The 13,029-nt window shown below is 57.5% G+C and overlaps 2 protein-coding genes across 12 annotated transcripts in view; one reads left to right on the forward strand and one right to left on the reverse strand.

The window, feature by feature from the left end:
• The window catches only part of WDR20 (WD repeat domain 20), a 66,948-nt gene extending 54,137 nt beyond the window's left edge, over window positions 1-12,811 (forward strand). For 3 of the 8 annotated variants that reach the window (XM_021081577.1, XM_021081581.1, XM_021081576.1), the window contains 2 exons: window positions 1,118-2,377; window positions 11,978-12,811. In XM_021081577.1, the coding sequence (XP_020937236.1) occupies window positions 1,118-2,377; window positions 11,978-12,031 (1,314 nt within the window). In that variant the 3' untranslated portion in view covers window positions 12,032-12,811. Of the gene's footprint in view, window positions 1-1,117; window positions 5,689-6,440; window positions 7,108-11,977 lie in introns of those variants that run through there. The other 5 variants (XM_021081578.1, XM_021081580.1, XR_002341100.1 and 2 more) reach the window with 4 other exon arrangements.
• The window catches only part of MOK (MOK protein kinase), a 59,323-nt gene continuing 54,119 nt past the window's right edge, over window positions 7,826-13,029 (reverse strand). For all 4 annotated transcript variants that reach the window (XR_002341105.1, XR_002341104.1, XR_002341103.1 and 1 more), the window contains exons 13-16: window positions 12,344-12,519; window positions 12,061-12,251; window positions 10,535-10,916; window positions 7,826-9,209 (exon numbers count right to left, since the gene is read on the reverse strand). The gene's annotated coding sequence lies outside the window, so the exon portion shown is untranslated. The remainder of the gene's footprint in view (window positions 9,210-10,534; window positions 10,917-12,060; window positions 12,252-12,343; window positions 12,520-13,029) is intronic.

Below are 13,029 nucleotides of genomic sequence, written 5' to 3' on the forward strand. Positions count from 1 at the left end.
GCCCAGTTTTCTGCACCAGCTCTCATGCTCATGCATCTCTTCTGTGAAAAACCCAAGTTGTAAAGTTTTCAGGGACTCGCGTGAAGGGCCGACTGGGCAGAAGGCGCTTGGTGGGCCCCACGTCTCCGTGCCCCAGTGCCCCTCCTGAGCTCGAGGCGGGGGTCCAGCCAGGGAGGGAAGTGAGAGGCTCTGGCCCACGCCCCGCCTGCGGGCCCCTGAGGCGCCTCGGGGTGCAGCGGGGGCGTTGGGCAGGAGGAGCTGCCGAGGCCTCGGGAGTCTTGGGAACTCCCGGAGGGTTTCTGGTGATGTGGTCTGGGGACTGGGCGGTCCTGTGAAAGCCGCTGTGCCAGGCAGCCCCACAGCAAGCCTGCAAGCAGGGAAGCTTGTGTGGAGGGGGGTCCTCCCTCTGGGGAGTTTCTACCTCTGCCTGTTGTTCTTTCGGTTTTAAAGGCAAGACTCGTGATCTGTGCCTGAGAAAGTTTGGCCAGCGGATTGTACATAAATAGGAGGAGGCGCATAGTCCTGAGCTCTGGTCACCTGTTGGTCTTTTAAACACCGCCTCGTTCCAAAGCAGAAGGGGAGGAATTGCTTCTCAGGCTGCACACAGGAAGCGAGTATGAATGAGGAAGCTGCAGTGAATCAGGGACGAGGTGGGGCCCAGAAGATGTGTTATATCCTGGGGGCCTGAGGCAGCCCGAGGGGCAGTGTCGTCAGCACGGGCTGTGTGGCCACAGGGTGGTGCAGGGACCCCTGGGGGCCTGGCTCTCCTGGCTGCGAGGACTGCAGTTTGCCCGGGGCCTCAGAGAAGGCTGCCCTGGAGATGCAGCCAGTCACGGGCGTGGGGTGTGCAGAGTGCCCAGGGCTGTCCCTCTCACCAGTGTGTCCCGGCGCCGGGAGCAGTGTGGGTCGGGCACACGGTGGGCTGTCCGCAGCGACTCCCTCGGGAAGCCGGCGGCCGGACACCCAGGCGCAGCCCTGAAGGTGAGGGCACAGGGGGTAGCGTGGGGCGCCGGGCGGCCGCGTCCCGTCTGGCGAGAAGCAGGCAGGTTTGCTGGCTGGAAGGGCAGGCCTGAGCCCGTGCTCCTTGGTGATAACGTGTTCTCCTTTGTCTTCACAGAGACTAATAGACAAGTCGCGAGTAACCTGTGTCAGATGGGTTCCTGGTTCGGAAAGCCTGTTCCTAGTAGCCCATTCGAGCGGGAACATGTACTTGTATAATGTGGAGCACGCTTGTGGCACCACAGCCCCCCACTACCAGCTTCTGAAGCAGGGAGAGAGCTTTGCCGTGCACACTTGCAAGAGCAAATCCACGAGGAACCCTCTCCTTAAGTGGACGGTGGGCGAGGGGGCCCTCAACGAGTTTGCTTTCTCCCCAGATGGCAAGTTCTTGGCGTGCGTGAGCCAGGACGGCTTCCTGCGGGTGTTCAACTTTGACTCGGTGGAGCTGCACGGCACCATGAAAAGCTACTTTGGAGGCTTGCTGTGCGTGTGCTGGAGCCCCGACGGCAAGTACATTGTGACGGGCGGCGAGGACGACCTGGTGACGGTCTGGTCTTTTGGAGACCGCCGGGTGATAGCGCGGGGCCACGGGCACAAGTCCTGGGTCAGCGTGGTGGCCTTCGACCCCTACACCACCAGCGTGGAGGAGAGCGACCCTCTGGAGCTGAGTGGCAGCGACGAGGACTTCCAAGACCTTCTGCACTTCGGCCGAGACCGCGCCAACAGCACCCAGTCCCGGCTGTCCAAGCGGAACTCGACCGAGAGCCGCCCCGTCAGCGTCACCTACCGCTTCGGCTCCGTGGGCCAGGACACGCAGCTCTGCCTCTGGGACCTCACGGAGGACATCCTCTTCCCCCACCAGCCCCTCTCGAGAGCGAGGACACACACCAACGTCATGAACGCCACGAGCCCCCCCGTCGGCAGCGCCGGGAACAGTGTCTCGACGCCGGGCAACGCGGCGCCGCCGCCCCTGCCGCGGTCCAACAGCCTCCCGCACTCGGCCGTGTCCGGCGCGGGCAGCAAGAGCAGCGTCGCCGACGGGGCCGTGGCGTCCGGGGTCAGCAAGTTCGCCACGCTCTCCCTGCACGAGCGCAAGGACAGGCACCACGAGAAAGACCACAAGCGAAACCACAGCATGGGACACATCTCTAGCAAGAGCAGCGACAAACTGAACCTGGTCACGAAAGCCAGAACGGACCCAGCTAAAACTCTGGGCACGGCCCTGTGCCCTCGGATGGAAGACGTTCCCTTGTTAGAGCCGCTCATCTGTAAAAAGATAGCCCACGAAAGACTGACGGTATTGATTTTTCTTGAAGACTGTATAGTCACTGCTTGTCAGGAGGGATTTATTTGCACATGGGGAAGGCCTGGTAAAGTGGTAAGTTTTAACCCTTAATGCTGCACCAGATCTAGAACTTGAATAGGTAGTGATTTTTTTCTTGCGGGAGGGGCGGGGTGTACAATGACTGTGAATGACACTTCTTCTTAATGTAAATCTCAATGCATCAGAGCCATAATTTTGGATACTGCATGCCATGTAATTCCGAATCATTTGATAATTCACCTTAGAACGTTTAAAAAATATAATCAAACTAATTGCCAGCCAAGTCAGTCACCCTCCTGGGAGTATATAGCGTCCCCAGGCTAGCGTTCCTGTATTAGACGATTTCGATTTTAGGAAAATCATGACAGTGTGGGGAAACAGTGACTTTAAAAATGCTAAAATTAAAATTTCTGCTTCAACTGGAATATTTTTGCTCAAGCACTCAATTAGAATATTGTACACCTGATCAGAGCGTGTGTTCACTACGGGCGGCCATTAACTGTCATTTATAAGAAGTCCCCTTTTTTATCTTAATCATAAAATGTGTAGGAATCTATGAAATTTAACTTTAGGAACAAAGCGTTCAGCAGGGTTGATTGATATTATTTTTACATTGTCTGGCAATCCACAGAAAGAGAAGAGCCTTAATTTTTAAAACCCATTTTAGTCATTTTATGACAATTAAAATTGTTTAATAAACATCTTTTTTCAAAGAAGCAGTTTGTAGCACTTTGATTGAGATTCTGTGCACTAAATAAAATATCCACGAGCCTGGCCAGTTACCATGAACTGCGGGCTGAGGGCGCCAGCAGCGTTGGCAGAAGTGCCTCTTGACACATAAGCCAAGATCTTTTATGTCGAATGCAATTTGCTTATGTTTTCTCCAGCAAGGGGAAGGAGGTTCTGTTTTCTTTTGGGTTCGGGGGGAGGGACTCTTGTGAGTTTTTGTGGTTTTTTGGTCAAAAGGCACATGACCGGAGGCCCTTCAGACTCCTCGGCTTTGTGGTGTGAAGACTCCTAGGCCCCCAGGGTGCAGAGAACTTGCAGCTTTTCCCTGGTTTGGGTTTTGTGTTCCCGCCGGAGGGGAAGGGCCGGTGCAGGTTGCTCCTTTTCTTGTGGTCAGGTTAGTCGTGGTTCACGAGCTGTGATCATTCCCGGGATGCCCCGGGCCTCTGGGTCGGGGGCTCCCACCCCAAGCGCCTCCCCTGCCTGGGGTCTGTGGCTGCTGGTGCCAGGGCCGCCCTCTGCTCAGACTGGCTGCTTCCGGAGGCTTCCGCCTCCAGGGGAAACTGCTGTGTTTGACTGAGTCCTCAAGATCCCTCCTAGCTGTGGGCGGGGTTTTCTTTCCGATTCCAGTTGAGACGATGGATGAGATGGCGCTTTGAGCTGTGTGTTTTAAGTCAGGATGATGCGGATCTTATTATTTTGGTCACTTCGGTTTGTTTTTCTGTTGCACCCGCCTTGGCGATTAAACATAGCCAGCCTGATCACTTACCTTGGTGTGAGTCGTAAACGCAGTTCAGCCAAGTGCCGGCCTGGAGACCCTGGCTTCTCTGCAGGGTGAGGGTGGCTGATGGAGCAGAAGCGCTGTGCTCCTCCAGCAGCCAGAGCGCGCCCACCCACCGCCCCCCTCCCCGGGGAAGGCCGGGCCAGCTCCCCCCGCCATGCCCCGCTGCACACGTGTCCACCTGCCCGTGACGCAGGTGGCCTCTGTTACCTGTGGCAGCAGTGGCAGTGTCCTTCCAGCTGCATGTCCCCCTGGGTACGCGTCACGGTCCGTGGGACTGTTGGCGTCCTGTAACCTGGAAGGTATGGTCCTTTGTTCCTAAACGTTAACCACCCTAGGGTGGCAAAGCCAGCCATCCCTGTGGGCTCTTTGAACTGCGAAGGCTAATAAATTGGCTGTCAGATGCAGAGGTTAGGGACCGACACGCCACGTGCAGCCGTATGTACCCACATAGTTTCAGAAATTCCGTTTCAAATGCTTCTGAGGCATTGAGTATGCAGTTTCAAAATTCAGGACTTTGTATTTGGCCTAAGCGGAAGTGGCGATCGGATCCCAGGTAAGTAGCCTTTGGAGGAGAGCCTGTCAAGCATGACCTTTCAGCTCATCACACTGCTGGCAGAAGAGCCTTGCGTGTGGCCCGCGGAACTGGCGCTTGGGCGACTGGGCTCTTTCTGGTTCCTTCTGGCCGTCAGTGTCTGCTGGGGAGACTAACCTGGGGGGGTCTGGGGGTGGGAGCAGGGTAGGAGAGGCGAGAGGGGGATGGTATCGTGTCCTTAAGAAAGAAGCTCGAGGAGTTGCCCTTGTGGCTCAGCAGAAGTGAATCTGACAAGGATCCATGAGGACACAGGTTCAATCCCTGGCCTCGCTCAGTGGGTTAAGGATCCGGCGTTGCTGTGAGCTGTGGTCACAGTGTGGCTCGAATCCTGCGTTGCTGTGGCTGTGCTGTAGGCCGGCAGCTACAGCTCCGATTCGATCCCTAGCCTGGGACTCTCCATATGCCGTGGATGCGGCCCTAAAAAGACAAAAAGACCAAAAAAAAAAAAAAAAAACAGCTCTGAAATGTGTTGACCAAAGTCGGCGTCCATCTTCGCCGCCGCCCCCACCTTCAGCTTTCCAGTCCGTGGTCCCCGCACAGTTTGGGATTTGGGCCTTGGTCGCAGTCTCGCTCTTCCAGTTTCCACTGGGGCGTGTATCCTTGGCATCTGTCTGGGGCCCCCGTGCCGGGCGTCGGGTGCTGGGGTGGGGCTGGCTTGGCCCAGGCTGCTCGGCCCCCCTCTCCGGGCAGCCAGCGCAGCCTCCAGCGGTCGTCAGGAGGGCCGGCGGAGGGCCGGGCGTCCTCCCAGACCAGGCCCGAAGGGCCCTGGGGAGGGAGGGGCCCTCGATGGCTTCTGCGTGGCGGCGCCCGCAGACGAGGGGCCGGCGGCCTCCCCTCCGGGCCGGCAGGCGCCGTGGCTGCTGCGGGTCGTCTGGGGGCGATGGGGAGTTTCGCACAGAACTTCGAGCTTTCTCTTTGAAATGTTTCCGTTTTTCAGCTTAAACATTATTTCGAGCAAGAACATCTTTTCTAAGCTAACCTCCGGAATAAAACGCCTTTGGGCAAGAAGAGGCTGTTCCTGCCGGGGCAGCGCGACTCTGCGGCGCCCCGGACGCAGCGCTGGCGGCGGCGCAGGTGACAGCCGCGGCCGGCGGCCCTGCCCTCCTCGGGCTCCTCGCCGGCCTCCAGGGCGTGCCAGGCGCTGGGGCGGGGGGGGGGGGGCACCCGGCCCGGCCCCCGGCCGAGCGTCTCCCCCGGGAGGCTGGAGAAGGAACCTTCGGGAACAGCGCCTTCTTCTCGGAGCGCGCGCGCCCGCGGCAGGGGGTAGGCAGCCGCTAAAAACTACCCCGAGCTCTGGGTTCTGCACGGACCGGACCCGGGGCGGGGGGAGGGGGGGTGTCTAAATTTCGCCTTTTGCGCTGAGCGACCCCTCTAGCGTTTTGGGCGAGTTCTCGGTGAGCCGAGACTGGGACGAAGCGTAAAGCAGCCTCAGGACAGACGGGAGGGGACGCGGGAAGGAGCCCGAGCTCTGGCGGCGGCGGGCGGCAGCGGCGGGGGCCCTGGGGATCGAGGCGCTGGGCGGGTCCCCTCCGCTGCCGCCCGCGCCCCGCCGGCCCGCGGCGCGGGTTCTCGGCGCCTCTGGCTTGGGAGGGGGTCGCGGACGGCTCTGCTGTGGGGGCCCCACGTGGGGGGCGCTCAGGGGGCCGGCAGCGCGGGCACGGAGCCCCTGAACGCCCGGAGGCCGCGGGCGCGGGTCTGGCTGTCCGAGGAAGGGCGAAGTGGAAGCAGAGCTCCCTGTGGATTTCGGGGGAAGGACCCGAGCGGGGGCCGTAGCCAGGCTGGGAGGCGTGACCCCACGCACAGGCGGCTGAGGGGCAGCGGTGGCTGCCTGTGCCCACTGTCCTGCAGCTTCGGGCGTGCCCACGCCTGGGGCTTCCTTGCTGTGTTTGTGTGTTGGCCTGATGAGTGACCAGAGCCGGCTGCCTAGGGACCTCAGCAGGGACAATTGGCCAGGCCCCCTCCTTGTCCAGAGCACACCCGTTGCGCTGAGCTGATTGGGACTGTCACTTGTCCAGGTCGGCTCCAGGACCCCTGTGCTGGCCGCTGAGAGAGACGGTGGGGAGAGAGGAGTCCAGGGCTGACCTGGAAGAGCGCTTGTACCTGTTGTTCCCTTTGAAAGTCAGAGCCAAGTTCACGCCTCTGTGTAACAGCCCCTCCGGGAGAGGGACGCTGCCCCACTGGTACTGACTTCTTAGTCCTTGCTGCATCTGTTCCATGAATCTTGTCACGGTTCCATCGCTGTCTCTCAGTTTTAAAATGTAAAAGCGAATTTTTTTTCTGCATTTTTAATTTCTGTACACCTAAGTTTATTAAAGGTTACTCTGTTAGGTGACACTGTATAAAACTGTGTATCTCCCTTTAGTGAAAACCAAAATTCATGTATATTTTCTTTTCTACATTTTCATCTAATTTCTTGAAAACTTGAATAAATTTCATTAAGAGCCTTCCTCACAGGAAATGTTGGTAAATTAAGTTTGTAACTGTTGCAATAATTAATGAAGCTTTAATATCAGTATTGTTGCTTTATAATTTTAAGAAAATCATGTTTGTTTCACTGCCTTGGTTTTTAGCTGTTCCCTTGTCACTGTCACAGCTAGAGACTTCGTACATACTTGATATTCTGAAGAACTGAGGTTGTCCTCTGTATAACGACCTTAAATAAACGTCTGAACGAACTGTAAACGTAGATAATTTCCATAGTCATTTTCACACCTAAGCTTTAAAAAAACTCAGTGAACCAAAAAGGAAAAGCTTTTAAATGCTGTAAAATGAAGGGCTTTGTTAATGTTTATAGACCAAAGAGCCCCGGGCATTGCTGGCTCTTAGGGGCGTCTCTTCTTCAGGAACTTACTAAATGCAGTGTTTGTTCTGAGCAGGACCACAGGCACTGTTTTGTGTGACCTTCGTCTGAGCCGGGTCCAGGGTGGGGAAGGCAGGCCTGGGCTCTGCAGCCGAGCTGCTGAAGGTTTCGTTGCGTCCTGCCTCCCACCCCAGGCTCTCAGGCTCCGGTAAGCAGGGCAGTGGGAGGCCGTCCCCTCGAGGTGGGCTCTGTCCCGCTGCGGACTGTGCTGAAGGCAGGGATCCCAGGCCGAGGCCTGTGCCTCCCCTCCCCGAGCCCCGGGGAGCTGCCCCAGGCCCCGCCCCAGTAACTCCCTCCTGATGATGCTCGAGCAGGGACACTGGGGCCTGCTGGCTGCCCTCCCCTCCGTGACTGTGCTGTCCCTGCGCCCCAGCGCCGTGGCGCTCGCCCCGACTCAGCTGCCGAAGCAGAAAGAGCCTGACTTGCACCCTCTGAGTGGCCGGCTCGGACCTCACGGCTACTATGGAAGCTGTGACTTGTCCTTAGCGCTTGAGCAGACACTAAGCCCCTGACAGACAGACAGACACAGACACACACCACTTTGATCTTTTAAAAAATACCTCGTTCGTAACCTTGACATTAAGTTCCTTCTTCCACGTGAGGCTGCCTGCCGAAGTGATTCTGGACCAGCGCGTCTCTGGGTGCTCTAGGGCAGCAGATCTAGAGGTACGCGGCCCACCCCCGGGCCTCTGGCCCAGCCTTCACGGGAGCTGGCATGGCTGAGCGCCTCCTTGAAGGGACCCCCCGCCCCATGGAGCAGAGAGGGTTTCAGAGCCACAGTGGGTCACCTAGGAGTGGGGCTGGGTGTGGGCTGCAGGCAACACGAGGGACTCTTCCCAGTTAAGGGCTTGGTTCTCTTTTTTTGTCCTTTTGTCACTTTTTTAGAGCCGCATGCACCACGTATGGAGGTTCCCTGGCTAGGGGTCCAATTGGAGCTACACCTGCCGGCCTACACCACAGTCACCATAATGCCGGATCCTTAACCCGGTGAGCGAGGCCAGGGATTGAACCTGCATCCTCATGGATGCTAGTCGGGGTCATTAACCACTGAGCCACGATGGGAACTCCAAGGACTCGGCTCTCACAGGAACCCCAAACCCCTTAACTGGTTGTGCGTTAAGAAACCCTTTTTCCCAGGATCGCTTTCTCTGGTTGAGTGGCCTCTCTGGGGAAATGTCCCATCAGTGTGCCCTGTCGTTGGGGAGGTCAAGGCTGGCAAAGGGGCAGCTGCCCAGTGGTGCCAAGTCCCAGGCCACTGTGAACAGTGGGCCCAGGGCAGGGCGGGGTCTGGATGCTCAGGGAGTGGCACAGAGGATGCGCCAGGGGAGCGGGCACCCTCCCCCTGCAGCCCTGCAGCCCTGCACCCCTAACCCAGGGATTCTGGCCTCCTGTGCCTTAGAATCTGTCCGGCTTCTCTCGCTTCTCTTCTGCAGCAGCCTGGGTGGCGTGTGGATGGGTTAGGAAAACGTACCCACAGCTAGAAACGGCCCTGGAGCAAGCGAGCCTGGCGCCATCCCCATTCTTCTCTTTACAAAGACTCACCCTGCAGTCTCCGATCGAGGGGAGGTAGTTTGGGGAGCTCCTGGCAGGCTGTCCAGAACCAGAGCCTCAAGGGTTAAGTGCTCTGCGGGGTGCGAGCCCCCCGCACCAGGCAAGGCCAAGCCCTGACCCCTGAGCTCCAATTCTCAGCCGAGCCTGCCCCGGGGTGGGGTGGGGGGGCTTTGAGCGGTGCTCAGGGGACCCGGTGATTCACAGGCAGCCCATCCCACAGTGGCCCGCCCGAGGTTCGGTTCTGCGGTCTCGGCCATTCCGGGTGAGGCCCACCGTGGCCCAGTGGGACTCCAGGATGCGGCCTTTCTCGGGCGTGGGCTGCTCTGACTCTCGGGGTCGTTTCTCGCTGTCGGGTCCACGATCTCGGCAGCACCTGTGAACAAGGTGTATCCCTTTGTTGTAAATTGTTTTTCAACTAAAATATTTTTTCTATACATTCTTCGGGAACAAAGACCTAACTCTGTTAGCTTAGTCTTAAAAATCACAATCAGACCCACGCTAAGAGCCAGAGTGTTTTCTCAGTTTTCCTGTGAAATCTTTAGCGGGAATGCAGGGGCAGCTCTGCTGAGAACAGAACCGCTTATTCATGTCAGAGTCCAGGGCTGTGACCAGTCCTCTAAGAGGGGTCCTTCCTGGGGTGCTAACAGGACACTGTGCCATCCTGGCTGGAGTGACATTTCTAAAGCCCCTAACTGCCAGCTGTCCGTGTCGGGTGGGCCGACCAGCTGCTGCCACGCTGCCCAGACAGCTGGAGAGCAGCGAGGTCGCCCGGGGCCAGGCGCTCTCCCCGCCGCCCCCCCCCCCCCCCCCCCCCCGCGGAGAGGCTCCAGGAGGCCAGGAGGCAGCCGCCGGTCAGGGACCCCCGCCCCGCGCTGAAAGCCGCCCGAGCTGTGTTCTCAGGTGAACGTGCCTGCCTTCCCCTTAAGAGTGTCTGGAGCCTTCGATGGAGGCCTGTGTGTTTTCATCTTTTTCCTCATCACCCAGTAGCCTTTAAACTAAAGCACAGGCTTATAGAAATAAAGCTATTTTTCACATTTAATTTTTCGGTTTTTTGTTTGTTTTTTTCCCACACCTGTGGCATGTGGAAGTTTCCAGGCCAGGGAGCAAAACCACCACGGCAGTGACCCGAGCCGCTGCAGTGACAACGCCGAAGCCCTAACCTGCTGAGCCACCAGGGACCTCCACATATAATTTTTCCTTTTTTTTTTTTTTTTTTTTTTGCTTTTTAGGGCTGCACCAACAGCATATGGAGGTTCCCAGGCTAGGGGTCGAATTGGAGCTGTAGCCACTGGCCTACACCATAGCCACAGCCATGCCAGATCCGAGCCACATGTGCAACCTACACGACAGCTCACGGCAACGCCAGATCCTTAACCCACTGAGCCAGGCCAGGGATCAAACCTGCGCCCTCATGGATCCTAGTTGGGTTCATTAACTGACGAGCCATGATGGGAATGCCTAACTTTCTTCTAACTTTCTTCTGACCGGCGCTGTTTCCCCCGAGGCCTCCACTGTCCCTTCTGTCCAGCAGGACAGTTCCACCTCTAGGAAGTGGACACGGGGCAGGCCTCCCTCCCCAACCGAGCGCGGCCGGAGGGGCTCCTGGCCTGAGGCCCATTCCCTGCCCCGCCGGGGCGGACCCTCAGAGGCCTCACCGAGTCCACGTGGCTTGGACGCCTTAGACCCTGGCGAGGTTACCTGATGCGAAGGCGGCTCCCGAGTTAAAGAGAGGCTTCCTCCCTCCACGATGTCCGGCTGGACAGGAGCCAGGCCGCGGCCTCCCTGCAGCTCTGCGGGCGCGGGGGGGGGGGGGGTCTGGGCAGTGCTCCCCACCTGGCTGAGGTCGTAAATCCATCGTCCTCCCTCTCCGGGCGGGGCCGAGGTGGGCACAGTGTCCAAAAGCGCTCCCCGTCCCCAGGCTGAGCCGCCAGAGCGCCCTGCTTCCTCCGCTCACCTCCCCCCGCCCCTGCTGTGGGGTTGGAGTGAGAAGCGCCTCTCCTGCTTCCACCACCACCTGGGGCTGGGCTTCTTCCCGGGTCGCTCTGAGAGGTTCCCTTGTTCTTTGCCTCCGAGATCTTGCCTAGAGCGACAGACAGATTTCAGGTTCAAGGTGAGAAACTGAGAGAAAATGACTGGGAGCAGGACCGCGTGCTTCCCAGCTTCCCTCCAGCAAGGCGCGGGCAGAGCTGAAGGTCACTTTCAGAGCGTCCCCTCATCGGCGTGCGCCCAGATCCAGGATGTGAAAACACAGCCGTGTTTGCTTGAAGGCTTGTCCTGTGTGAGGTGTGGCATGTTTCAGGATCACGTGAGGGCACCTGGGTTCATAGAACTGAAAACCTGGGGCTTCGGTGCTGCAGTGCTGTAACCTGAGAATTCTTCTTAATAAATGAATGCCAAACTCTGCGGGGACCACATGCATCGCAGGAAATGCAGAGAAATCTAAGTGCCCTTTGCTGTGTCAGAGGGGCAGCCCTTCAGGTGTATCCAAGCCCGGAGCTCACGCCTGTACTGCGAGAAATCCAGCAGAGCTCCCGCCTCTGGCGGGAGCCACCCCAAAGGGGCAGATGCCGCCTCTTCCTGCGGCAGAGTGCCCGCAGCTGAGTGGCAGGGCTGGGCTCTGCCCTGAGCCCCCTGCCCCCATGAGCTGGATCCTCCTTTTGCTCCCTGCTGGGCCCTGGATGCTGGCACTAAAGCCAGGGGGCCCCCACCACACCACCCCTCAGAGAAAGCAAAGGAAATGCCCTGGACTCTGTCCTTGGGGACCCACCCCGGCTGGGGGGGGGGGGGGTTTGAGCTGGCCCGTGGGGATCCCTCTGTGCCCTGAGTGCAGCCCTTGGGGAGGACAGCCAACAGCCCCCGGGTGGTGCCCCTTGCCTCTGGGCCAGTGATGCTCCAAAACCCCTGGCCCCGAGGGACCACGTCCTCCCCAGGCCAGCCCCGGCCGGCCTAGCGGCCAAGCTCAGTGGATTCCGATGAGTTAGGAGTGAATGGATGGAGGTGGAGGGTTTCTCAAAACCCCGGCTTCCAAACCGACAGGAGCCTAAGTGTGATCACGCGCCCCTGCCGGAACAGGATGAGTGGCTGGGACGCTCCTCGTTGCCCCGTGTTTTGCTGGATTAATGTAAACTGCTTTGTTTGCAGGGTTTGTTGTCGTCCCAAAACCAGGCCAGTTCTCCAGGTGGAACTGTAGTGTAGCGACCCTCCTGCTGCTCGGAAATTCTCACCCGGACGGGGTCTCGAGGGAGCGACGATGGCGGAGCCAAGAGCGGCACTTGGGCGCGGGACGCACGTCGGGCGCCGGCGGAGCGGACGTCGCCGGAGCAGCAAGAGGCTGGCGGGGCAGGGCCCTCCAGCGCGCAGCCGGACACCGCTCGCCCAAAGGCGTGGTTTCCATTTCCAAGCCACTTTTTTTGGGCTGCAGTAAAAAATAAGAAATAAGATTTTCTTGCTTTTTACTCTAAAATTCAATGTAATTAAAACCTCACATATAATATATATAATACATACATGTATACTTAGTGTCAAAGAGAATGTCTCTTGGACCAGACGTCCCCTTAGCTTCGGCTGTTAGTCTCTTGCTGCACTGATGTTACGACCTTAGGTGGTCAGCGGGCACCTGGAATGCACTCATCAAGGAAGTTGTTAACTTTCTGGCATAAATACGTGATTCAGGAAGACAGATGCTGCAATCATAGATTTTTTAAAAAAATTATTTGCACTTAAAATAATTTAATGCTGTTAAAAATGATTTTGAATATGGGTGTGGTGGACCTCCAAGGTGTGGTGTGGAGATGCCCTTTTTAATCTGTTAACATTTATTTTAATACTAGTTTGTTCCAATGCAGTCCACTGTATTATATGTATAAATGCTGTGATCCTGCAGTTGGGAAAATGGTCACTTCAGTAGTAATTTTCATAATCTAAGAGTGGTATTTCTAATTCCCGAAAATATATTAATATTAAAACTGTCTTGAATATACTGTTTGTTCATCTTCTGTTAAATTGGCTCCATTTTTTTTTTTTTTTTTTTTGTGCTTTTTAGGGCCGCACCCGGTGCACATGGAAGTTCCCAGGCTAGGGGTCGAATCAGAGATACAGCTGCCAGCCTACACCACAGCCACAGCAACTCGGGGTCCGAGCCGCATCTGTGACCTACACCACAGATCATGGCAACACTAGATTCTTAACCCACT

This window comes from Sus scrofa, unplaced genomic scaffold (assembly GCF_000003025.6).
Source record: "Sus scrofa isolate TJ Tabasco breed Duroc unplaced genomic scaffold, Sscrofa11.1 Contig1914, whole genome shotgun sequence".
Taxonomy (NCBI): Eukaryota; Metazoa; Chordata; class Mammalia; order Artiodactyla; family Suidae; genus Sus; species Sus scrofa.